Source organism: Dromaius novaehollandiae, chromosome 4 (genome assembly GCF_036370855.1).
Source record: "Dromaius novaehollandiae isolate bDroNov1 chromosome 4, bDroNov1.hap1, whole genome shotgun sequence".
Lineage (NCBI taxonomy): Eukaryota > Metazoa > Chordata > Aves > Casuariiformes > Dromaiidae > Dromaius > Dromaius novaehollandiae.
The window spans coordinates 34,266,767-34,294,316 of NC_088101.1; the positions used below are offsets into that span (position 1 = coordinate 34,266,767).

At 41.5% G+C, this 27,550-nt stretch overlaps 1 protein-coding gene across 1 annotated transcript in view; it reads right to left on the reverse strand.

The window, feature by feature from the left end:
- The window catches only part of SLC7A11 (solute carrier family 7 member 11), a 61,322-nt gene that overhangs the window by 17,150 nt on the left and 16,622 nt on the right, over positions 1–27,550 (reverse strand). Inside the window, exons 5-6 of the mRNA XM_026106154.2 lie at positions 26,072–26,171; positions 22,942–22,986 (exon numbers count right to left, since the gene is read on the reverse strand). Of these exons, the coding sequence (XP_025961939.1) occupies positions 22,942–22,986; positions 26,072–26,171 (145 nt within the window). The remainder of the gene's footprint in view (positions 1–22,941; positions 22,987–26,071; positions 26,172–27,550) is intronic.

Here is a 27,550-nt window from a genome sequence, read left to right on the forward strand (position 1 = left end):
ATCTCTTTGAATCAGGAAAATCATACCTGAGTTCTAGTCTCCATTAAATTGCCTCTGTCTATGCAGATTTCACCTTTTCACTTCTGCATCCTATGAATCGAATGTAACATATTACCATGCTGATAAGTCAAGTTTCTATTCAGATAAGAATTCACAACTACTACGCTGCTAGCCAGAAGTTTTTGACTAGAGCTAGTCAGAAATTTCTGGAAAATGATAATTTTTCATTTTAAATGTTGCTTCATTTAAACCAAAACTTTTGACAGGAAATGACCATTTAGTACAACATTTCATAGGAAAAAAATCTTAGAGAAAAAAATCTCTTTGTCTGACCCAGAGAAACCTCAAAAAGGCTAATGGCTTCAAAATCATAGCATTATGCTTCGATATGAGAGACTGCAGTATTTGATCTGTATAAAGCAGACTCAGGACTTGAACTTGCATTGAAGTGGCTACTAGTTCCTGTAGGGCAGGGCTCTTCCAAAAAATATTTTTAAAATTTTCGGCATTTCTTCTCAGAATGAAATCTCACCAGGTTTCAAAATCAAGAAAAATTGTTTGCAAATTAGCTGTTCTTTGAGTAGAACTTCAGATGCTGGTGTTAGCCCCAAACCCATAAAATGGTTTCAGACTGCCCTTTGCATTACTGCCAGGATGATGTTCAAGCTGGCTGCTTCTCTGGTATAAGGGGAAGCAGCTGCCAGGAAGGTCTTTTGCAATATTCACCTCTTCTCTCAGGACTTTAAAGAAAATCAGTATCAAAAGGATAAAAATTCTGAGGAAACCTGAATCAGGAAAATATGGACAATATAATTAAAAGCCTTTATAAAACCAGATGAGAGTCAGACAATTAAGGCAGCTTCTAAACAGCTGAATCTTGCTTAAAACCAAACTGAATCCCTACCCATTTTAAGTTTACCCCCTACTTACTACTCACAGCCAAATCCTCCCTTTCTGCCCTATATACAAAGCAATTTTAATGAAGCATCATGGCAGCTTGAATAAAAGGCACATCTTCCTTGTGCTTTCCAGAAGACAAGTTACTGAGGCATCCACCTTGGCATTAGGAGTACAGCTAGTTAGCCTGTGGCTGTATAGGGCTGCAATGCATTCCCATGCAGTGCTAAGCACTACCGTATGGCTTGCAAGCAAATTTCATCCTTCTAGAGTCTGTGAAGGACCCTGGAGCCAGGGCATAGGGTTCAGTTAATCAGGATATCCACTGGGCTTTGGATTTGACCTTAAATGTTGCAGAATCATAGATCTTTTGACAATCTGCTCTGGTACTGCACTAGCTCCTGCAAATATTTTTGAGAGAAACACATAGAGAAGACCAAGCAAGCAAAAAAAATAAATAAAAAAATAAAATAAATAAAAAAATAGAGAACCTGGGGATAAGAACAACAATATCAATAAATCAGCTGAGGAGCATTCCCAGAAGTCTACAGCTCATATCCCAGCTTAATGACAAGTTTTATAACAACAAACAGTAAGTGTTAAGAGCTGTGACCACTGCAGGCTGATCTTTCTATGAAACAAGCACAGAGTCAAAATATGCCCCACAGATTCAGCTGAGTTCACAAGCATAAAATACATTGTCTGCACACTTTTGTTGTTTAGTGGCCATGCCAAAATCATTTCCTTGCATTCACTTTAAATCTGGGTTTTATAAATGCTCAGAGTCTACTGTCCTGGGAAAAACTGTGTCAATGAGACCCAGTCAAGAAATGTAAGGGAACAGAATCTGGACTACTGGAGAGTCTAAAGAAACAATTTGCTGGCAAAGTTAGAAGAGATAAATCACATTTTTTCTGTGTTCTCATAATGGTGAAAGATAATTTATGTTATATTTAAATAAACATATAAATGTAAACATATGTCTCATTTATATATAAATATAATGTATTTTTAAAAAATGAAAAAAGGAGAGAAGAAATATCTTAATTCCTTCACATGGCTTCCAGAAACAGCTTTATTTGGTTTTCATGAGCATGAGCCTGTATGATCTGTATTTTTTTAGTCTGTTGAAAATTTACCACCACAGGACTTTCAAGATCCTTCTCAAAAGTTCCCTTGTGCAATAATTTATTCACCATTTGCAATCTGTTAAGCAATTTTCCAAACAAACTGTTCCCAGAATTTGGCACTCTTAAAATCTAATCATCCATTGCATAGTCCATAGGGCCAAAGCGTGGTTGAAGAAGTCACAAGTACAAATTTATCCAAATAACCTTATGTGCGGGAGAAAAAATACAACACGGAAGGCAGCAAGAAAGCCCTGGTAATTTAAAAATCCCAGGACTTCAGTGCAAGATCAGAAGATGGACAGCCTTGGCCTGGTAACTACCATGCTCTAGAGTCCATCCAACCTATTTCTCTAGGCCTTCCCTGGTGGTCGTTCTTGTTATACAAAATGAACATGATGAGCTAAGGCAATTCTGAACCCTGGACAACAAAGCAGGATTTTCCAACATAAACGTCCCTCTGCCGCATGTTTTTCATGTGAAAAGCAGCCTACAGGACAGCTCATTACAGTGAAGGGATGAAATGGTTCCCACCATGTCAGAGTATGAAAAAATTACAGTCTTACCCATCTGTTACAAGAGATGGAGTAAAATGAGCACACAAAGCTTACAAGGATGCCACCTCCCAGGACAGAATCAAGGTCAAGAGCATAGAGGCAAAAGGTGTGGAATCGTCACAGCACACCTTGAATCCACATATTTGTAAATACTAATGTGGATCCAGGCAATTTTTTTTCTTTTTCTTTTTTTTTTTTTTTAAGCAATGAGCTATTACTATTTTGTTTATTGTCACGAACATGCTCCTCAGCAGATCGCTGCTTCTCTCCTTTCACTGCCTCCCAATATGCTCCATCCTTATGTTCCAGACTAGAATTGCTATTTGTGGGCTTGCAGCTCAGACACTATTAAATTGTGTGACTTCTCTTTATCTTCTTTTGATTGTGATTTTCCAGGGGAGAAATGAAAAAGGAAAGACTAGCTATTAAGGTATGCTCTCATTTACACCACCACATGCTCCATGGATGTAACTGCTGGAGTGAGAGTTAAAGGACCCCATTCTCCATTTCGAAGCGTTGGTTCTGTACCTCTGACACTGGCAGAGATACAACAGCATGCCACTGGCATAAGAGAGAGAAGAATCAGGCCACAGTTTGCGTTTAAAGAGTTTCTCGCGTTCTATCACCTAGCAAGTGGAGAAAAAGGCTTCTGCTGTGTCTAATTACTTGCTTTCTTCCTAGTGTTTGACTTCAGTGGTTTGGATTATAATTGGTTACACCTCATAAACAGTGTCTTCTATGACAAACTGACTTCAAAGAGTCAAACTGTGTTATAAGGGTGCTGGGAAGGGCAGTAAATTTCATTAACTTCTCACATGTTTCCAATACCTTTTCCAGCAGGGTTCCCTAAAAAAGTGAACTAGCGTAAATCCACTCCTGGCTAAAGCTTAAGATCTAGAAAGGTACCAAGTATAGAGATTAATGCTGTTTATTACAGCATCTTATTCTACACAAACACTTCTAGCTGCAGTACGAAGCAGAAGCAGATCTGTCAACAGCCCTTGAGAGCCTGGGGATAATTGTTACATTCACAATGTGATTTGTTTTATTTTAATAGACATTTGAACCTGGCAGGCATCACACTGTGTACCGACTCCGACTGGTTATCCAAACCGCACCAGAATCAGGCATTCATTTACGTCACAGTCCAGGGCATAACGTGTTAAGCCCATATCTTTTATAAAACACCTTTCTTTGAAGAGCAGTGGACTGAATCAATTCATCTGAAACTTGGAATACAAGCTAAAGAGAGATCTCACATTCAACAAGATCCTGAATCTTTTTGCATGGAGTGGATAGCATTCCTGGTATTCCCAAGGAAAACCAGGACAATATAGCAGTTATTGAAGAGAATAGCTAAATCCACAAAGGAACGCTGAGGTTACAACACCAAATGTTAGACACGCTGTCTCTGCTTGGCCACACCACGTTGCTTGCACAGCAAGTGCATAAGTACTGTAAAGCACCAAAAAGTAGTAAGCACAAAAGTCAGCACATAGCTGCTGAAACAATGTGAAATGCAAGTAAAATGGGGGCTTTATTTTTAAAAATACACCTTTAAAAATTAAATGAAACATAGACTTAAAACATAAGACATATATCATCCCCTGTGACTTCTCAGTTGACTCTGATGAACCACTTCCATGTGTCCATCAAGCACCAATATCAAACATCCTCAGATTACTTCCATTGCATCCTGATTGCCCAAAGTTCACTACAGTTCCCAAGAGACTTATGAATACTCAGACCCAGCTTTTATCTTGCACTGTAACTTGACCCTAAGTCGACCCTTCCCAAGGACTTCAAGGTCCCAATGACCCAAATTGGCTTTTTCTTTCTTATTGTAATAGTCAGGCCTAGTCAATCCTATCTGGAGTCAGGCTTGCCCCAGGAACTCAGGATTACCCTCAGGTGTCCTTGCCTACAGATGGCCGAGGAGACTTTACTGATGGAAAGTCAGGTGCCCAAGAGACTGGGCAGCAGCTAGTCAAGGATCTGTATTTAGAATTTCCATACTGAAAATGACAGTGTCCTCAGTCCTTTTGGGGGTGGTGGCTGCCAGCTCTAATAATTATGTATGCTTGTTCATCTTTAGAGACAGCATCATTAATTTAGGGTATTGCAATAAAGGTGTGGCTTTAGAGTGGACCGGTAAAAGTGCGTCTGCCACTTTCTTTCACAAACACTTATCTTTCAAAAAGCTGCATAGCCTAGGCCTGGAAGATGCAAATGCAAATATATTGCCACTCCTGTGCTCTCAGTCAGCACTTTGATGAACTACTTCCATGCCTCTTTTGAAAGTCCATGCTTTGACATCCTTTGTTTATTTCTTACATGGGAGAATTTTACGTACTCTCAGAATTTTGTGACCTTTTCCACTAGAAACCCAAAACCACAGATTTGTCTTTTATTGTGTAGCTTACACTCAATCAGGAGATGAAGGCAGCACCTCTGCTCATGCACAAGCTCCAGCATTTAACTTTCTTCCTTGGCCCATTTTCTGGAAGCGCTTACAGCACTGCCAATAGCGTAGATGATGATGAGAAGCAATAGTAACTCACAGCGCTTACTTGGAGGCAAGGAAGCTATAACCACAAACCTGATATGGGATTCTAAAAATAAAACACCAGCCTGCACTAACCTCATCTATGGAAACAAAGCAGAGTGGGGCAGAGGAGACATTCAAATCATTTTCTCCAACGTGTATTGCACCAACCTGCGCTGGACACCAGTTCCAGCTTCCTCTTAACTGCTTCGCACAGACAGGCACCTCACTGCAAGACTTAAGATAAATGCAGTAAGAAGGAAGTGAAGATGTAATTGCATATTAAAAGCTGTTTTATTTATTACAGAAGGCTCTGCTGGGAATTTGAAATGATGAAATCTCTGAGCACCTGATTTATGAATGAGAGTCCACTTTCCCCAGGCAGAATCACTTTTAGGAGGAAAAGAAGAAGTCTCCTGAAGCTCCTTGCAGATTTATTATCAAGCAAAGCTGCAGTCCTACATGACTGCTTTCCCGCAAAGCGCAAAAACTGCAGTAGGCAAAGAGCTGGCAATAACTGGGGAGGAATTTAGCAGTATAACCAAGGGAATCCGAGATGGGAAACGAGTAGATCAGGCCTCACAGCTCAGAAAGCTAAGCCAGCAGAGAGTGACTACCACGTAACAATAATGTCATTGCCAGGGAAGAGATTATGGTGGTTACAAAATGAATCCCGTTAAGAAATATACTGGCTGTTGCACCCCCCTTCCCATACTGCTGTAGGGACCTGAGCACGTGCAGGCAGCAGAGCCAGTGCGGAGATGGACGCTGCCTGGATCTGTATGTATTCCTACTGTCTCTGCTGAGGACATATGTTTCTGATTTATGGAACAGCAAATGGCACGGTGACACTTTGAGTAATGTAATGGAGCAGGCTGGCGAGGCTGCTATCGTTCTCAAAATGAACCGCTGGAGTCCAGAGCCTGGGAAAAACAGCCTGAATACAAAACACCTCGCTCACCTCCTGCCGAGGGCACGGGGCCAGCGCTGCCCCCTCCCTCCTGCACCTGGACTTTTTAGGAAGCACCATCGTTAGTGTATTAATAACTTCTTATGGTAACAACGAAAGCCAAATGCTTCAGCACACCAAGGGACAGAGGGAGGAGTGTGTGTCTGCATGTGTGTGCGTGTGTAAAAGGAATCCGATTTTTTGTATTTGTTCAATTCTTTGACATTTAATTTTGAACAGGAGAGTTTCCACAATGACAAGGATCATAAAGGAACAATTTGTTGCTGTACTTTACCATTGATATTTCCGCATGAATGGAAATTGCACCATTCGGTGATGAAAAGAGCAGCTACTTGTAATACGGAGCACCATGGAAACTGAAATATCATTTACCAAGAAAGGCTCTTCTGAAGGAATTCAGAATGAGAAAAATGGTAACTGTGGGTGCCTTGAAGCATTAGCATTTTAAAAGCTATAAAACGGTGTAAATGAAATTAAAGGGAGATGTTTTAACAGTATTGCATTGCTATGAAGGGGTTTGTCCAGCAGGTAAATAGTTTTGTCTCTGAAAAACAAGGAAATGAGGCTCTTGCTAAGGATATCCTAGCAGACTGGTTACATACACAGAATGGTCTATACAGCACACTGAAATACTGCAAGAAATGACTGTGATCCCACATGGATGGGAACTCCAGAAAATTCCAGCTGTGAGCTGGGCTGCTCATTTTGCAATGTGCAGTAACTGGAGGCCACTGAATGGTGTTCAGAGGGGAGAATAGACTTAAAAATATATATATTACCTTTACTACTTTGAGAAAGGAAACATCAGATAGCTGAAATTGTCTCTCACTAAAATTTCATAATGCCATTCTTGAACTACAATCACCTGCATAGGAGAAGGAGAGCATATATATATTTTTTTAGTGTCCAAGCTGAGAAATTTTAAATGTAACCCTTAGAGAGTTAATACTGAAACCTTTCTGCAGACCAGGTTCCTTAGAGGTATTTCACATTGGATAGTGACATGAAACAGTCAGAATTATTAACCTTTTTCCAGTGATCTTGGACAGTATGGTCAATGAGACTTAGGAATTTTTTAAGAGAGCTCATCTTTGCGATGGCATGCTGTTCAGGGTACCCTCTGTCAATGATGCACTACTTTTGCATGCTAAAGTCTTAAAACAAAAGTGATAATGATGGTTTATACAGGACTTACTATATTTCCTCTTATTCTGACTTCAAAAAAGAAAAAAAATCGCAACTAACCTATTAAAAATTGTCTATCGGTGCCATCAAAAAGCCAGGTAGCTGAATTCCCCAAAAGCCCTACATTCTGAGATTCCATAGCATGCTCTTGCTGACGTTTCACATGAAAGCAAGCCCAGAGAAACCACCAGTTAAATGGAAGAGGACAAATTTAGGTTTTAGTTCAGCAAAATCACTTGCAAGGCCTGCTCCAGGAACTAAAATGAGCCCAAAACAGATCAGAGGATTCAGGCCTTCGGGAAGAAAAGTATTTTCTTAGAAGCGGGGAGAACATGTAACTCATTAGGCTCTGCGGTGGCTCTTCCAGGCCATCATCGTGTCTCTGATAATGGTCAACGCCGTGCCTGGGCACTCTGCGGTCACAGCTCTACTCTTCTCTCGGATAGCCTGTACCTAGGAAAAAGACTTTCCCCAAGGCCTTTACAATTACAGACTAAGGATGCTATTGTGATTCTGCTTATTTTTCACATCTACAGAAATACTTTCTTTAGATCCACAAGAAGCTCATCCTCTAATGATGTTTTACCCAAGAAAAAGCAGTTCCATGGTCTTCTATGCTTTTTGTGGATAAATCTTTAATTTTATCTGCTTTCACTTAGCAGCTTTTTTTCCTGTAAGGGTAGGTATGAAAAAATAAAAGTGCCTGTCCTTCCTTCACTATATGATGCGTGTGATTCTTCTTTTCTCTAAAATAACTCCATTCAGAAGTTAAACCTCATCACACCAGAGTGTTCCTGTGCTCCAACATTCTCATGACCTATGGAGGTCTCTCCTTTGCTGTTAGATCCTTTCAAATGATGGTATCAAAACTATTCTTTTAAGGGACATTTCATTCTATCATACTTCAAAAAATTAAATACTATTATTATATAGGGGTTTTTTTGGTGGTTTATCTTTGTTTTGTTTTTTTGCAATGAACAAAATGTAATGACAAGGTGAGGATGCAAATAACAGTACTTGTTCAACAACAAGTGTTACAAGTGAATGAGGATTGACATAATAGACCACAGCAGTACAACTTGTAAAATGCAGATTATTCACTCCACAGCTCCTTTAGAGCCATTATAATCCTATATAAATCCTCTTAGTTTGCAGTTCATGGAAATAGGCTGCACTGTAATTTAAATGATTGAAAACCCTTATGGGATGTTAACAATATTCTTTTCCGTAAATAAAATCCCACTGTCACTGTGTATTTAAAACTCCAGCATACTGAAGGCCAAATACCAAAGCATAAGTTACACTGTAAGCAACTTACTTCCAGCACATCAGCACACCCATAAACACACACACGAACCAGCTGCCATGGAGGGAAGGGGCGTGCAGTGGAATATGGACCTGAGCACTCACTGGTTACAGGAGAACCTACAGCCCTCTCTGCAGGAAATTCGGCGAGGACGGCTGTGATCACACAGGACGCTATACGCTCTTCCAAGGGAGAGATGCACAAAGCCAGCTTGTCTTGTTTTGATATGACTGTTACATAACTTACACCCAAGTCAGCAATTCAATACTGAGTAAAGCTGAACAAGTAAATAAGACAACTCTGTTGAATTTTTCATCCAAAAGCACCTGCGATAAAAGTCAAATAAATTATTCTGCTAACTGACCAAGGAGAACATATTTCTTTTCTTGTGTATGATAATACCATTATTACGGCTGTTTTTACTATGCTGTTTTATCAGAAGATAACTACTCTTGACAGCAGGGCAGGTGGTCATAATGGCTTATACAGTTTTAAAACTGTATGCATATGAATACCATTAAAGCACCTACTGCCCTTGCTATTTTCGAAGTCCATTCCTTTATTTGTTTTCTTCTTCCATTTTGTATTTTATACAGCCAAAGAATGCCATCCCACTTTCCCTGCCAGTTAGTTGTCAGCATCAGCCTATGGAAGTAAAGCAGTAAAGGAAGTAAACCTTTAAGTAAAAGGTTACTGTTAATGGCTTAAAAGATGCTAATATTGCACTAATGTAATACTGGCTGAGTGGTCTGCACTTGGTCATTTTTGAGGCTCAGCAGTACAAGGAAAAGAAAAGGAAACAAAAGGGGTACAAAGCAACTCTTCCTCCTCTGCCCCCAGGAGAGGATGCATCATAGTACAGACCAGAACATTAAACTGTGAATTAAACTAGTGGTCTTTGCTTATGTAGCTACCCAGAGGTAGCGGGTGCTGGCATGCTTTTACAGACAGCGGGAAGTGTGCGTGGGGGCCCTGAACAGAAACTCCCTGTTTTTCTTTACGCAGGATGTTAACTATGCTGGCGGTACCCACTAGCAGGGACTGACCTACACCTACCCAGTTTCATGAGGAATTTCTTGGCTCCTACTGGGTTTCACTTTGACATTTAAGTGCTATTTGAAATCAAAATTCAAATCTCAGACCAACACATTCAGGCAGGTGCCCAGAATGCCCTCCCCAACAGCCAAGCGCCTAAGTATTGCACTGGTTTGCTAAATACGGAAATATAGGCATTATGGAAATATAGAAACAGAGGGAATAACATGAGAAGAAACAAAAACTCCCATTTTCAAGTGGGGGAAGTGGAAGACCTGAGAGGGTCTTGTCTACACTGCAGAACAGCATGACCATCAAAGTAGCAGCATAAACCACCCGTGCTTTCGTTCCAGGTTTGAATGGTGTTACAGCAGCAATGAAGGCTCATGGTCCAGCTGCTTTGAGTGCCTATCTCAGATGATTTGTGCCGTGCTAGTGCCGGGGGATGAAGTTTGCATCACCACACCATCATTTTGCAAGGAGAATATACCCTCAGGGCCTAAGGCGACAAATGCGGATGCCATCGGAGAGTTAAAGTGATTGTGCTCTGTATCAAAAGATAGGTGCTGAAACATGTCAAGTGTGCATACGTTTTGTTACCTTATCCTGCTCTGAGCCCAAAGCATAATCTGATGTCAGTTATCAGCCAAGTACAATTGGGCTTTTCATGCAACACGTCACTATACAAAGAGATACAATACGTCATAGCTCACGGAAAAAGTGGTTCCAAAATGGGCAATTCTTACCTAGCCAAAAGGTTTATTGATTTGGCCTGATAGATTTGACATGCCAGACTCACGTTACAGCACTGCAGCTGAAGTTACAAGCGTGTAAACGTAGGTTTAGCTGATCCCATTTGGACAACTTTTTTTTTTTTGTTCCAACTGTTAATTAATCTGGTGAGTTTACTCACTTTCCTGTCTACCACTAATGTGCTGCTCCCTCATCACCTTTCCAGTGAGTTCAGTCAGGCCCCTGGGACAAACCGCCTGCTTATGAAAAAGAAAGAAAAGGACTAATGAAAGCCTGGCACCTTCACGGCAACCAAGAGAAGAGCTAGCTTAACCCTAGGAGACCCATGATCTCGCCAGTAAAACAAAATACGTCTTACAGTTCTGGAGCTTTAACAGCACATCAGTCTTGCAAGAAGTTTTTATTCCTACAGTGAATATTCAGCTGAGAAGCTCATAAAGAGTATATTGCCATTGCTCTGCACAGGTACTACTATGGATCTAGAACTGTACGGCCCTCGGTGAAAGAGAAATATATGTTAAAATAGACTTGCATGTATTTCAGGTGCTGAAATAGTGAAAATGAAGAAAAACAGAGAGCAGCAGAAACACCAAAGGTTGTGCTGCTTTGCGGTTACATTCCATTAGCCTGCGGTTAAAGCAGATTAGGGTTTTGCCAACTACTAGGAGAGATTGCTAATAAATGTTTGTTTTCCTTCTCTAGCAGGGCTGATTCATAGTAACAATGATTCACATAAGCAAAGAAAACATTAAAAAAAAAAAAAAGCAAACACACCTCAGCAGGTTATCGCATCAGCAAATGAACTGAGCCACAGGGGCTGGAAACACGTAACCTGCTCTGTATCAGCGTGACACTGCACAACGCAAACGAAATACCACAACGCAAACGAAATACCACGTACGGAGACAAGCTGTGATTGCGGCCACCGAAAAGGATGCCGTGAGCACGTACACGCCTCACACCCTTTGGCCCTGGAGCCACCAAGCCTGCAGCCTGCTAGGGCCAGCGGTGCGGCTGCCGCTCTGCGACACCCAGCCAGCTCCTGCCAACCACCGAGGCTCTCGCCGCCCCACAGAGGCATCTCCCCAGGAGCAGGAGAGCAGCTTCCAGCTGGGTTCCCCATACGCTGCTTCCTCAAAAGGGAAGCATCTGGGACACCACGGGCTTGGCAGGGCACCAGCGCCCCAGCCAAGGGTTTGCCTCTTCCATGCCTGTGACAGGCATGTAACGCACTTTGGACAACAACTTCACCAGGTGCCTTGTCACAACACCTTACATCGTTAGCACTAAGTTGGCAAAGGAAGTCACTGGTCAAAATCAAAATACTGAAGCCCCCTCATCTCCTGCAGAAGCAACTATCCAGATCCCCTTTCTTCACTGCGCTCTGATTAGAAAAAACAGGGCCATACCTCACTGCCGCCCATGCCTCTGCTCGGCCACCCGTACCACTAACAGCCTGTGGGAACCTTTCTTATCTACTGGAAAAGCTTTCCTTCAGCGGGAGCCTGCCTGATGTATTTCACCACTGCAAATAATCTTAAAAAGTTTTAGTGTTTCCAGAACTCAGAGAGGTTTATTCAGGCATTTTCATTTCAAGTTAGGCCTTTTATCCTCGACCACAAAGTCTATGTAAATAGAAACAAACATATAAAATGAACAGCTTCACAAGCACTTCCTTAACATAGACAGTATCTTAGCACGGAGGTGTCACACAGACAACCCACTTTCACATGCAGCCTCACCCTCCCTCCTACCAGGACGCACAGAAAGCGACCCACTGCCAACCCCGTGTCTTGGCCTACATCGGGGTAGTACCATGGCCTCCACCTTTGCAATTTCTCTTTTCCCCTCTTTTTCCTCTTCATCCTCCAATTATGTTTGCTGAACATCTCTGATTGCTTAAGTAGCTGACTACTTTTCTGATTTCTGTGCTAACACCTTTCATAATATCTTTATTACACTTTTAAAACATGGAAGGCTATTAGCCATCAACCTATTGGGATCAGAGACTGCAGGAGACAATTAGGAGAAACAGAATAGTAATAACTTGGAGAGAACAGCACTATTAATATCAATACAAATATCCACAGCTAAAACCCAACAGTGATCTAACCCTGCATCTGTAGCAGTCATTTTTGTTCTTCTAATTTTCTGTTTACTCGTCCTTAAGCATCTATCTCAGGTACTAAGTTAATAAGTTAACTCTGACTGTATGAAATAATAATTAATACAACAAAAATAAAACGGAACAAAAAGACGGAAAAGGCAACTAAATTTTCCTTTGCTATGCCCTCAAAGCTTAAGGATTCAAATCTGTATTTCCTGCTCCTGAGTGTTTCGACGGACATCAGCTTGACTTCTGTGTGAGCAGGAGCATTTTATACAACGAATATAAATGTTAGAACAGGTAATTATACAAGTGACCTTGCCTTTTTCCATTTGAGAGTCTCAAAAAATTACAGTTGAAGAGACTAATAATTCACTCAGCCAATTTCTAAACAGAACTTCATACTTCTGCAATTTTTTAAAATTAAAATAGAAAGATAATAAAGGAGACATAGAAGAGATAGAGACAGAAAGTCATCTGATTTTAACATACTGTTGGATTGTCTTCTCAGAGAACCAAATCAAATGCCAAATTCCTGTTTAAAAAGCAGCCACCACTGACAAGGATACTAGTGCCTGAAAACTGCACCCAAAGGTCACTTCTGTTTCTCATGGTGTGGAATTGCATCAAAGGCCTCTGCACTGATATGAGCACCAAAAAACATGGAGTGGGGGCAGGAAAGGCAAGGAACTGCAGGGGGGAAAAACAGAGAAATAATAAAATAGGCTGACTGTGTCTGACCAGTTCTCCTAGACATTATAGACTGTGCTGATTTTCATTAGGTCAGTCCCATCCTAAATATGCAAGGGAAATGTGCAACCTTTGGAAAGCAGTATACAAATACAGCAGCTACCTGGGACTGTCTGCGGAGGTAAGAAAGAGGAAAGGTACCCAACAAAATCTGCAGCCTTTATGTTATTCCTGCTGCAGACACCTTTGCACACCTTTTCACTCCCTGTTCCAGCTGACAGGTGAATTTGTGCAGCGAGTCATTTCCCCAGCCTCTGTGCTGTCTCTGCATATATTCTTCTGCTGAATTCAAAGCTTTGCTCAGACACAGAAGAAGTGAACATGTCAGAGACAAGGCAGCGGATTCAGGTTTGCAGGATCTCTCTCTGCATACATGGTTTGGGTCACATCAGACTGGACCTGTATGGCACACCTCTAGTCAGGACACCAGGGACAGGTTTTGTCCCATGTGTGTATTAGGAATTTGTGTGCAACAGTTTAGAGCATGGAAATTAGGATTAAAGGACTAGATCCGTATCTTCAGTGAATTATGAGATATTCTGTAAGGATAGCTAGTGTGCTGGAGCTCTCAAAACCTGCAGTGCCAAAGATAGGTCTACACTGCAAGAGTATTAGGTAACTCAGCATATCAAATCTAAAAATCTAGTTCCAATAGAACTGAAGTCAAAATTACTGGGGTTTTAGTTTAGGTTACCAATTTCAATCCCTTATTAGGCTTCTCCCTCATTTTTGACTCAAGCTGCTAATATTCATTCCATTCAATGCTTCTTCATTCCAGCTGGTCGGAAATATTTTAGTGATTCGCTGACCCTCACCAAATCCTACTCCAGATAATCTCCGAGTAGGGCACAGAAGCAAGTTGCAGCCTTTTAAACATTTGTATGTCTCACATGGGGACTGTTTAATTGCATCCTCTTCCAGGGGGCTGCTGGCCTGGAGAGGGGAGATGTAAGCAGACAGCTAAAGCCAGGCTCAGCTGAACCTATCAGAGCATCTGCTCTGCTGCTCCAGCAGCCACCTTTTCTCAAGATCCTTTTACTTGTGGTCCTAAAAGTTCCCTTCTCTGACGTGCAGGACAGTGCAGCAGCAAAAGTGATATATGCTGAAGGAAGTTTGGTTGATCTCTATAGAAGCTTATTATTCCTTATGCCTTTACCAGTGTACCCTTAGAATTAGGAAGCACTTACAAGAACATCTTTCTGACTACAAAACCACTATGTGTAAGCTGCAATCACAGCTGACCAGCGAGGATCCTCAATTCATCCACTTTGAAATCAGTTTTGAATCCAAGTTGCCTCCAAACTTTCAGCAAAGGTCAGATGAAATCAACTATAAACTAAGTAATAAAGATGACTCCTCCCTACTAGCAAACTGTATTTATGAAGCATATCATGTTACAGCTAATGATACTACCTTCCAAACTACATTTTGTCAAGCAAGTTCTCAGCCTGCTGTTGCACCTGTGGCCTTCAAGCCATAAAGTCTGGAAACCCCTGTGCTACTGGAGCTGGAGCCAGAGCTCCCAAAGCTCAGTGGTGGCTCGGTGTTTCCAGGCTCGTGGCTCTGGAGCAGAGCCAGCGTGTGCAGGGGCTCACCAACGTGGCACTCATGGGAACCATGACTCTGGAGCAAACTTTTGCTGCTGATTGCCGAAACCAGAAGAACATTTGTCCATATACCAAGGCCACACAAACAGGTATCCTGCCACAGTCACAAAAATCGTGGGACCTCATGTGTTTAGCTGGAGGACAGCAAGTTAGTCAAAGCTTCCAGGATTTCCAGAAGCAGCAGCCTCAAAACAGCAAAGGTGATTCTGTTGCTTTCAAAAGTGTAAAATCTGAGACTGGATGCTCTGATGGATACTCCAGGAGCCCAGTATATGTAGTGCAGATGTGTAAGAAATATACACCGAAAAAACGTCCCTAAGTATAGCTCAACTAAAATCCTCCAAACTAATCGTTTCATCAACCTCCCCTCTCCACCCAAAAAACCCATAAACAACAGCAAAGCAAACCAGAACATTTGGGTCCCACTCACAAGAGGATTTACAGCTTGGAGCAAGGAGAGAATACAAGAAACATCCTTTAATTGAAACTTAATTTTGTTAAGAAAGTGCAAAAAATTAGTCCCCATGCTGAGATTTAAGAAATCTGAACCCATCTAAAAATATACATCCAAGACTGAAATATCTAGTTTCAGAAATGAGTTACCAGCCATTTATAAAGAACTATAATAAGTGATTAGATGATATGAAGTATGCAGATAGTAAGTAGTTAACAAGTTTAGTAAAAGAGCAAAAGCAGAGCAAAGTTCATTTTATCAAGAACAGTTCATGCAGGCAAACCAGCTCCCCTGTGAGCTGCTAATAGTCTCTTTCCACCTCTCCCTCTCAAACACGCACAAAAACTACTAAGTACGAATCTAATAAAAGGCTTTTTTAGACAATTTACAAACAGAAAAACTCATGCTTGGTTTTGATTCAGTAGGATATTTTATCTACTAAATTGTTCTCCACATTTGGCAGATTCAGTTCCTCATGAAAGGATTACAGAAGTCTGAAGACGTAATTATGCATCTACCATTTTATCCCTGACACAGGACACATCTAAACTTTGGGAAGTGATGATAGATGCATCAGTGTTTGGACATCTACAGCCTGATCTTCTGCGATGCTGAGCAGATAACTGATGAAATTTAGATGTCTTGTCACATTTCTAGATACAGTGAAATTTAGAAAGAGTAAGACTTTGAGAAAAATGGCATGTAGAAATAGGTGCTTTATAAAAATAGAACATCGCCCTTCCATGATGGAGAGTAAGTATTCAAATAGAAAAATAACCCAAGATACAAATAATATATGGAAGAAAAAAACCCTAGTGCTCACTTAACTGACCTGACTTTCACTTTAAGGTAATCTGATGAATTCACATGAGCAAATGGGCTTTGCAAAATATTTGAAAGATTAGCATTTGTCTCCTTTGATTATCCCCAGATAAAACATTACACTGTAATCCTATAATTTCTGCACCAAATATTTGGCACTGTGGCCTGACATGAACAAAATGACTTGGAGTCAAATGTATCTTTTATGAGCAAATGGAACAGAATAACGCAGGGAAGATTTCAGTCCGCAGGTGTGGAAGCCATTCGGTGCTCCTACAGGCAGCATGCCTTCACCTTAATCCCGCTGCAGGCTTAAAAGGAAGGGACTGCATTTATGCCCAGCTACTTCATGAGAAAGGCTTGTCCAAGTTTGATTTGAAAAGAAGATTGTGTCGGCATGGGAAATGCCCCTAGGTGGTAATAACTTTCCGATTTGGGTATGGACCGGCATGTACCCGCACTAGTGCCTGATACCACATGAGCCTAAAGAAGCCACACCCATAGTTTAATAAATCTGCTAAAGCCTTCGGTCTGGTAGTCGATACTGACGTTTTCAAATCCAAATAATCTTAATTGGTTCCCCATAGCCCTTGACTTACCCCCAAGCCGGGAATGACGCAAGTGCTCCTAAAATCAAGCCAGAAAGTGGAGCATACTATTCCACAAAACGGATAGAGAAAAAGAGGAGGTGAGAGAAAGGAGGGAAACAGAAGGAGAAAAGACGAAATAACCCACCCGCCATTTTCACAGCACGTTCGTGCCTGAGCCAGATCTCCCAGCTCCCAGCTCAGTGCCTTACCTACACTGTCTTTACTTTTTCATATCAATATAAATACCCCTTTACAGCGTAGACCTTGTCTTTAAATTATAAAATAATAAGAATGAACAAAGCAGCAGAAAGATAGAAAAGCAACAACTTGCATCCTCTTCATTAGCATAAAAAATAATTTTCTCTGTTGTTATTACTGGGTTTGCCACACAAATGCAGTCAGTGTCTGGATTGGCAGTGACCGTGCAATTCAGTTTTATGATTTATTTTAGGAAGAGGTTGCCTCCCAATGTGAAGTGCCAAAAATCAGATGGCTACAAATAAGCAGGGAGTGTGAATAGCTTGGGTATCTTAGACAACATCCTCCTCCCATCCATCTGCAGCTCTACGATGCTCAGGCACTGAAAAAAACTCGAGTACCAAGTTTCTCTCACTCAGAGATGCAAATGTGACTTATAGCTTTAATTAATACAAATGGGTGGCACGCATGAGATTAATTAGATATGACACTCAGATTGTTTAAGCCCAATATAAAAACAGATTATACCGAACATTTTGATGTCCTGATTTTACAAAATGTCTGATGACATCAAGCCTTGGTGACTTGCTATACATCCACTGCTTCTCGGTTCCTTAGAAAAGAAGGAACAAATGAAGTGAGAAGAACACTGGAAAAATCTAATAGACAAACTGACTAATCTCAGACCCCAAGGTCACAGCGAAGCAATTCATTTCTTGGCTCTTCAACAGCACAAGACATGATTTATCAATCTGAGGCCAGGCTTATAAACACTATACATCTCAATAATATGTTCTTTGCACTCTGTAACTTTTTAAACAATGATAGATTGCCTTGGCTGGACCAAAGTTATTTTACAAACAGAAACAGAATATTTGCAAATGAAATGCCCCATTAGAGGAAAAAAAATATGTTAGCTAGCAGCTACACTTAATTGCGACTGCTAAGGAATCTAAAACTTTTGATATGAAATATATTCAGACTCAGAGTCCTTTAAAAATCTCCTCTTCATCATTTTACACTACTAATATTGAAGACCATTAAAACAAAAACATTTCTTAACAGCACTAACAAAAACTTATATCCCCAAAGAAAAATATGATTTGAGTTAAAGGAGGACTGTGAATCAATAGCTCTAGTTGCCCACTTGATCACAGACTTCCTTGAAGTCATTAAGGAGTTCAGCTCTTTGCTTCCCTTCTCTAAAACTGAAACAATATTTCTTCTCTTCTACCAAGAGCCTAATCTTTATAACATGAAGCCTTCAGGCTAATCATCTGCTCATACTGAGGATTTAGATCATAAAATTTTTAAAACAGGATTCTCTTTGGCCAGTATCTAACACAATCTGGCCTTAACTTTGATTAGGCTCTCTAGACATTACTGCTGTAACATAAAATCTCCCCGATAATTATTTTCTTGTCCGGGGTTCCTAAAACCCCTTCCAAAGCAGAGTGCTGATCCTGCGCTCTGCTCCACCAGGGAGGGGAGGAGGGAAGGGTCACGCGGGCCAGAGCTGCTCCCAGGGTCTTGATTGAAAAAGCTCAGTTGGATTCTTGAAAGTACAGAATAGATGCTCAAGAATACAGATGAGTTCAAGACTATGTATAAGAAATGAGTTTGAAAGTTCAACATGCTTGATTTCCAGTCCTCTGAATTTACTGCTCCAGGCAACACGGCTCCTGTCAATTTTCAGGTGACAAATTCTCTTTCAGAGACCTGGCTGTTCCTTCATTCACTTATTATTTAGACAATACAATACAACCGCAGTTTGGGTAGGGCTGATCCTTATAATGTAAGAAATCCAAAAAGATCAAAGCTGCACGTGACATTGCTGTGTGAGGTTATTTTAGTGAAGCTCTGCTTTGAGGATTATTCAGATATTTCATCTCAAATAGCAATCATTATTGCACGCAGAACTTAATCTCAAAAAAGTGAAAATAAAAAGAGATTTGTTATTATATTCCAATGTTGTTCCAAATACTCTTGAAAATGTAATTATTTCAGGCTGCTTTAAAAAATATTATGCATTAAAGAAGCTGAACACTGCAACCACAACTCCATGTGAAACTAACACCAACTTCGTATTGCCTCGGGCCCTGCTAATACTGGTACGGGGGCAGCTGATTAGCATCGAGGAATGAAGAAATGAGTCCAGGCTCAGGAATAAGGCAACAGAAGGGGTTTTAGCAGGAGACAGAAACAGCTACTTTTACATCTTATGATAACGGGGGCTATATTAATGTCCTTTGTAGTGTGCACAAGAGAGAATGCACCATCTCCAAAGTGCAAATCAGCACCACTTCCAAAAAATCTGTTCAAAAAGTAATGGTGCTCGGTTTTAATTTTCTTTCTTCCTCTTCACATTTTCTCTTCTATAATCTGAAGGGTGCTTTCTCTCCACGTGGCTCATTTCCACTGCCTGTGTGTCAGCTCTCTGCATCTAGGATTTCATATCACCGAGGCATCTCAGCGCCTCAGGCCCCTAGTATTTATAGACCTAATTCTGCAATTTTGTGTGTCTAGGCAGACTGCTGTGCTCGGGATCGCTTTCCGCGGGCACAGCAGCCCCTCTGCGGCAGCAGCTCTCGCCCAGGCAGGTCTGGACCCCCTTTCCCAGCCTTTTACCCTGGTGCTTCCCAGTGGCATCTGCTACACTCCAGTCAGCTTTCCCAGCGCTGCACATGCCAGCAAACGAAGCAATCCCTGTCCTGAAAACTTTATGGCCCAAAATATGACCTTGCAGATGTTTCCATCTCCCTATGCTTTCTTTGGATATGCTCTAGGGCTCCGGCCCATCTTTCTCTCTCTCCTCTTCCACAATAGCCTAGCAGTGAAGAGGGGCTCCGGGACCTCCCAGGTAAAAGGGAGCCCAAGCCAGGTCTGTGCAAACGTGGGCACTTGGCAGCTCCATTGCAACTTCTCTCTCTTTTAGAGTATTTCTGTATTCCCAGTGATGTAATTGCTCTGTGCTGCCCCTGGCTCTCCAGGCACATCTCAGCGCAGGTTTGCAGAAGGCTGGTTAATACCGAGATGTTGCTGATCATTCAGCTAAGCCCCAGCTGTCGGTTATTTCAAAAGCTGCAGAACCACCTGGAAATCTGCAACTCAGAACGATTCTCAAGCAAACATTTACCTTGGTAATGTTTTACCTTCCTGCAGAAGGAGTTGGGTTCACCTTTGTTCCTATTGGCAATTTGTATCTCTAACCATTGACAAATATCACAAATTGCACACCTGGAGCTGTTACAAACTCTAAGTGGTTCAAAGCAATCCCCCTGCTTCCTGTTAAAAAAACAAACAAACAAACAAACAAACAAACAAACAAAAAAAAAACCCACTACTGTAAAACGCTACTCTGCAGATTTGTGTGTGTTCTTTAACATAAGGTATACGGCTACAGTGAAAGGAAAGAACAGCATTTTAGCTCAAAGAATTTATAAGAAATGGTGAGCCCTAACAAAGGCCTAGGGCTCTGCGTGTTGCTCAGCGGCATCTCTGGTGGCTCCCCTAACCCCTGTGCTGAGCCGGGCGGCAGCAGAGACAGCCACGGCTGGCGTTGGCCCACCCCGCTCCCGAGCGCTGTTTTGTTGTGGGAGCTGGACACCTCTGTGCTGCCCTGCCCTGTCGGAAAGGGTGGTGGGGCAGGATATCTTCCCCCCAGAGCAATTCACAGGTGGCAACTGGATAAAAAAATATTCCTGACATTTCATTTGTTTGTTTCATGTTCATAGGGGTCTAAAAGGCCCGTTTACAGGTGGCACTGAGGTCTCCTTCAGCCTAGAAGGTAGCGATCCAGCTAGTCCAGTTACCATCTGCCAGCTTTGTTGGGTAATGTTTAAAAACCCCGTCTCTTCTACTGTATATTTGTACCCTCCCGTGGAGATTGTGAGCTGAGACACGCTGCTGTAAACACCGTGCATCTTCCTTTATCGCCCTCTCAAACCGCAACCCAAAAAGAGTGAAGAAGTGAAGCCTGAACAGCTTTGTGGCAGGAGGAAACAACGTTACACTTGTAAAAATGAGCCGTCTCTTCCCAGAGCTCTCCTTTAATGGAATATAGCGGGTCAGCTGGGCTAGCCCGGCCCTGCGACTTGCACCTTCGGCAGCTCCCCAGGGGTAGCCGGAGCGAAGAGCAGATCCGCCAAGCTGCGGCAGAAAGGAGCGCATCTCCCTCCCTCGCACCCCGGCCACCAGGAAACCAGGATCCAGCCCGCACTGTCCTTAGCTGCAATGCAACGTGGTCCGGCGGGTGCTTAGTTAGGAAAAAGAGCGTCATCTTTCTGTCCGAAGCAGCAGAGGGCAACACGTTCAAAAATATATGCTCGTCTAACATGAGCAACACACGCACACACAAAAGTCAACATAAACCAAAAGAGCGAAAAAAGAAATTACCAAGAGTTTCAGCTACCCAGCATATAATTACGGGGACTGCAGAGAGACCTAACCATATGAAAAGCCCTGTAGGGTGGCAGGCACATGCATGTTTCAAGACATCATACAGCACTGATGGTAATCGCTTGATAATTTACAAATTATATTAATTGTTTCTAGCAAACGCTTTTGATCACGTCACCAAGGCTCTGACTACTAATCCGTCTCCTCAGGCTCTCCTGAAGCATTCTACGTCTTGGACCACAATCATTTAACTCATTTATTTGGTTCCATATTTCTTTTTAAGCCAGTCTGCCATGAAATGATTTTTCAGCATGAAAACAGGTGCTTTTTAAAATATCTGTTTCCCCTGACTTTACAAAACACACAGATCCTTACTGGTTAAACCTAGGTTCATTACTAGATTATCTAGCTTGATTTCCTGTGTGTCGCAGGACTGCTAAGCGTTAGCCAGCTACCTGTATACTGAGCCAAATAATCTGTGTTTTACTAAAGCCAGAAAGGTATTCTATCCCAAACTGAAGACTAAGAGTGAAGAATCCAACAGTGACACTTGTATTTTTTCCCAGTGGTTAGTCAACCTCCTTGTTAAATATTAACACTGTGTTTTCTACCTGCATTTGTCTGGTTTCAGCTTCCAGACGTAAATTCCATGTTTTACATCACATCAAAGAGCCCGTTAACATCTAGCACCCTGCAGAGACACTGAAACAACAGGATTTGCCAGTCTTCTGTCTGTTCGGACTGAAGAAACCATCTAAAAACTTTCAACCAGCTCCCCACTGATGATGATTTTTTTAATGTGTCTTAATTATGCAACTTGTAATTCATTGAGTGCACAGTGCTAGGGGCCTTTTTAAACAGTAATTTGTTTGGTATCAAGCTAGGTATCTTATTAAAAAAACCTAAGTATTTGATATCAATCCAATAATTGTTATCACATAAATGATTTACTCAAAGGAAAAAGTGTGATTCGAGAAGACATAGTTCCTATAATTTTTAGAAAGGACTAACATTGTCTTACTGCTGGTTGCATATTCCAAAATGTATCTACCGAAATAGATCTGCCAGATCAAACTCTCCATAACAACACAGCTTTTCTTTCCATATTTTACAGACAGGTGATTTGAGAGTGCTCGACTCTGGTTCGAAACAGGCTCCCACCAATATTCCCAGTTAGGCTTAATTAGATCGGATGCTGTGCTGTGTGTATTCAAGACCCTGCGACTCTGAGACATCTAAAACAAGTAGAACTAAGTATTTGATTAATATTTAAACACAGCAAAACTGTCAAATATTGCACCAGATAAGTTTCTTGGGCAAGATTTCCCTGACAGGATACCAGAAACTGCCACTGAAAGAAGCCACTGATAGTTACTTGTATCCTGAGGGGGAGAATCAGAGCCCTGGAGATCTACTTAGTTTTCTGCTTTCTGTGCACATAAAAGCAGAATACATAACAAGGTCATGACAGGCCAAAAATAGCAAATCTTCAAGCAGTTGCAATTCAAACAGATATCAGATCTGCTGGAAAGCAAGCAACTTGACCAGCATGCAGTATTTCTGAAGATCACTACTTCTCCTATAGCATTTTAAATTTTATAACCGTTTTTCAGAAGTCAAGAAAAACATTAGGTACATACTTTTCAGGGTTTTCCACTTCTTCAGTAACAAAATTGAGGTAAAACCTAGAAAAAAGAGTTACAAAATGTATGATAAGGGGTTGGTAAATGCTGATTCTGAATTAATTTCCCAAAGAATCGACAAGGTGCTTTTAGTTAAGCAGCGCTGTTAATTACGGCAGAGTCTTTGCAGCCCCACCTTTGGATTAAGGAGAGCGTGGGGTTTAATGTTCCCTCATCCTCACATTCGGGAAGCAAAGCTTGCTTTTTAATTCTTGGGAAAGACAATAAGGCAAACAAAAAGACAAAAGCTATGTAATGCCTGCGTGGAATGGCATTACGCTTTCTCCCCTGACGTATTGCACAAATGATGGCTAACCCTAATTGTGTGCACAGACACACACAAACAACGTAAAGGCTTTTACATTTCAGGTTATATCAGCAAAAAGTCTTATCAGGGTGCTCAGCAAGGTCTTTTCAGCAACAAGAATAGATGAAGCCTCAAAAAAAGCTCCTAAAACCAGGATTTTAATGCTAGTGCGATGCATATATAATCGCAAACGCAAGATACTAGTCCTGCATACCCTTGCACAACCCCCAGAGCAGGTTGCGCTGCGGTTGCGTCCCAGCAGCATGCAAGACACACATACATGTGCGAATTTGCAATAACTCTTCATGGGGCTCAGCCCTGCACACAAACCAACCGCAAGCCTCAAGGTCGCTGAACCCACTGTCCTGGGGGAATGAACATCAGGGCTGCGCACCGCTGGGTCACGCGGGGGTGCCTGGATCAAGCTCGGGCGCAAAGCCACATTTGGGCTAATTGAGCAGACCAGTCAATACAGTGTTTATGCAGGCTTTCTCCTTTTAGGCCAGAAACAGGAAGATAAATGTTATCTGACCCAGCTTAGTGTTACAGAGGATAAACAGATGATACCTGATCTTGTAGAAAGTCTGCGGGAATTTTTCTCTGTCACAGCTCTTGGAACAGATCTGGGTTAGCAGAACAAGTTTACACTTAACCACTGAACTATGAGGTTTTGTGACCCAGCATGAAAATCCGTAACGTTAGACTTGCCATCTTACACATCCACCTCAGCGCCTGTTTCTTTACTTGCCGGTGCCTCAAGCACCTGAAGGGGGGAGGGGTACTTTAAGGGAGAGATGGGTTGTGAGAAGTAAGATATTTAGCTACTTGTGCCCTTCTTTAATTAGGTGGTCCTGCATCACTCCTGTGATTAATGCAAGACCTATTTCCTTGCATTCTCTCTACTCATCCTTTTTCACCCACCATTTTATATACCCAGTAGACTACACTTGCTCTTTGCAGGATGAGCTGACATACATAGGTGATACTAGCCTTGTTTTGTATTTTAAAGTGGTATCATTAAATGTTAATAGTGCCATAGGCAAATTCTGCCAGCGTCCTGGGACACAACAGCAATGCTTGCAATGCTCCTTCACATTCAGCTTATTGGATTGATTTAGCCCCCTGCAACTGACAGCGCAAGGGTATTGACACTCCACTTAATGGTCTGCTCTGCTGGGCTCCGAGGCAATCAATTTGAGCTGGTGACAGAGACAAATAGGCAGCTTGGAAGAATCACTAGCCAAATTAGATCTTTTCCTGCTAGTTTCTTTTATAAGTGGCAAATAAAGACCTTGGAAAAAAGTCAGAAGGTGCAAAGGAAAAACAGAGAAGATTTTTATTTTAGGGGTTTGGAATATTAGGTGAAAAGGAGAAAGAAATGGGCAAGAAACAACAGAAAAATAACAGTATTTTTGATGTCACATTTTGCAGTAAGCAAACTCTGCCTCAGTAGTGAATATTAAAGGGCTTTTAAAATTGTCCTCTTACAAACATGTACAGCAAGGGTAATATTTTAAAAGCAAGAATCCTAACATGTACAGATATGAGAGAGAGAGGTGGTTGTAAGAGGAAGAGGGAGAGAGCAAGGTAGAAACTGTCCATATAATCAGTTCAATTTCTTTGAGGCTTCAAAATGCCAGGCTCTTTTTTCTATATATATCTATCACAGATAAAGGCTCCAGACTCTCTTGGGTCCCCCCCCCCCCCATTTAATATAAAAGTTCTGTTCAGTACCTCAGTGTGTATGTTTATAATGCTCTTGCAACCGAGGAGTTACAGACCAGCAGAGAATTCAAATACTCAGCCCATTGTCCCCCCAAAATCAAATAAAGCCCTTATCACTCAGCCCTCGTCTTTTGTGCGAGGTAAAGGACCCTACCGCCTGTGAGGCTGCGTAAAGGAAAGGAGAGACCTGCAGACAAAGCTATCTCAAAATAAATGCTGCCTGCGCATTGTAGTCTTTCTCCACACTTCTGCTGCAAAGCACATTGGCACTGTGCAGTGTGGAGCCCTCACTAAGCAGGGATAAATTGTAAGGGAGATGGGAAGGACAGCAGCATCTTTCAAACCAGCTGTCTCCTAGTTTGGCAGAGGAGAGGGAACAGACTTAAAAGCAAGTTCTGAGCAGGTTACTTGAAGGCAACTTCTCATGCCTCCGCTCACAATGAATAGCACTTAACTTCTGTTGAAGCCACTTGCACTTCTTGTTAAGCAAGGTCCTATCTGTTAGAGCAAAAGTCATAAGAATACGGGTTTTATCCTTGTTTTGTGGTCTAACTGGTTATAATGGTTCCTTTCTTGCTCTTTAAATACCGCTTTTACAAAGCAGAAGCTGAAGTCCACACAAGCGTGATGGAGCTCCATAACTTTTTCACAGCTCGTAGATCTGTTTTCCGTGTAATTACTGACTTATTCAACAAAATCAAAGCTTTATTATCACTTTTAGCCTTTTATTAAAATAGCTAATGAGAATTCAAGAACATTCTTTTCTTGTTGCCTTTATTTCTAATCTTAAGAACAGAAATATGTCTGTGATTTTTTTTACAGAGCAGTGAGTGTTCACATATTGTTTATTGTAAAAGATTCCTCTTTCCTTAACAGGGCTGCTTGCAGGATAACTACCCAGCATATGGAGAAGTGGCAAGATCTCCTCTCACTACATGATGCAGTTTGACATAAGATGTAGAATGTGCTACTCAACTTTTTATAAAAATAAATGCCTCTGTTAGAGCATATTAGTGTTTGTTTCAGAACAAGTACTTATAGGTTTGAACAACTTACCAGCCTGAGTAAGCATACATTCCTGAATAGAAAGCAAGTGGTAACCCCATAACACTGGCATCATTCCCTGTAAAGGCATTTTTAAAGTGCTGTGTTTCTCCTGCAAGATCAACAGAAACAATATCGAAAAATAAGCTCTTTGGTCACCTACTACTTTAAAACAAATAAATATATCACACTATGGAACATTTAATCACCCAAACAGGTCGCTGACTTCAAGTTCTACCCTTGACCTTAATTTCCAACCCAACCCTCGCAGCCAGATCCTGCCAGCAATTGTGAAAGGCTTGTGCTTGTGGTGCTCCTAGTCCCGCAAAAGCAGAATTTGACCGATTAGGTTTTTCCAAAGCATTCTGGGCTTGATGACACTGTTACTGCACTGTTGTCTCCAGCAGTGCCTTACATCAACACGAAGGAGCAGAATGAGCGCTGCAGTTTCCGCTGTGAAAAACTTCACTTGTTTGTTAACATTTTAACCAGAAGGAATATTGCTAGCATTTCACTTACAGGCAACATTTTTAAAGCAAGCAAAACCCATATCTAAAACCTTCCTACCAGTGTAGTTCTTAGCATTTAGTAATTCCCTCCCACATAATATTCATCACTGTGTCTTATACTTTACTAAGAAAGAACTACGTATCCAGAAATGCAATCATTTGAGAGTTACCATTTTGAAAATAATGCCTGGCAAATAGCAGGAAGGATGCAGGAATAGGTGATTGCCAAAGACACTTTCCAAAATATCACACTCACTCCGAGTCCTAATATTCAGTAAAGATTGTTTTGAATGTACTTTCAGTGATGGGGTAACATATAGACATATAGACAAAACATGTTATCTCCCCATCAGCACACATCCACTCCACCTCAATAAACACAAAGTTTTCCTCCTTCCTAGCATATGAATATTCATAGCTGAACAATGCAACAAAGAGTTTCCACAAAGCCTGATTAAGAATATAGTTCATTTAATATTGTAACAGACTCTACTGAGGAGGAATTTGCTGGGCACCAAAATCCAAGTTACAAATTTTAATTGTGTGTCTTTGCAATGACCCTTGAGTCATGTTATTCCATTATTCTTTTACCAGGTGGTCTATGGTTTGTAAGATCTCCCTGCAGTATGCCTGATTTCCTGAGCAGCTATAAACCTCTGCAGAAAAGCAGCAGGAAGAAGCAGAATTCATCCAGACCTAAATTAGCAATGGGTCAAATTCTCAACTCTTTAATCAGTTTTTACTCAGCCCTTTATCAAAATTCCCACTGAAGTGGAGGATTTTGGAGTGAGGGAGGACCGAGGCCAGAGGAAGGTCCCAGTGGGGGATCGGTAATTACTGGCTGAGCCATGAAAGGGTGGCAGAACCCAGCCAAATCCAGGTCTGGCCTGCCCCAAAGGTACAGAAAGATGAGGGGCAGATGGGAATGGAGAGAAATCTTGAACACAAAAGGCAGTGAGAAAACAGGCATTGCAACTGCCAG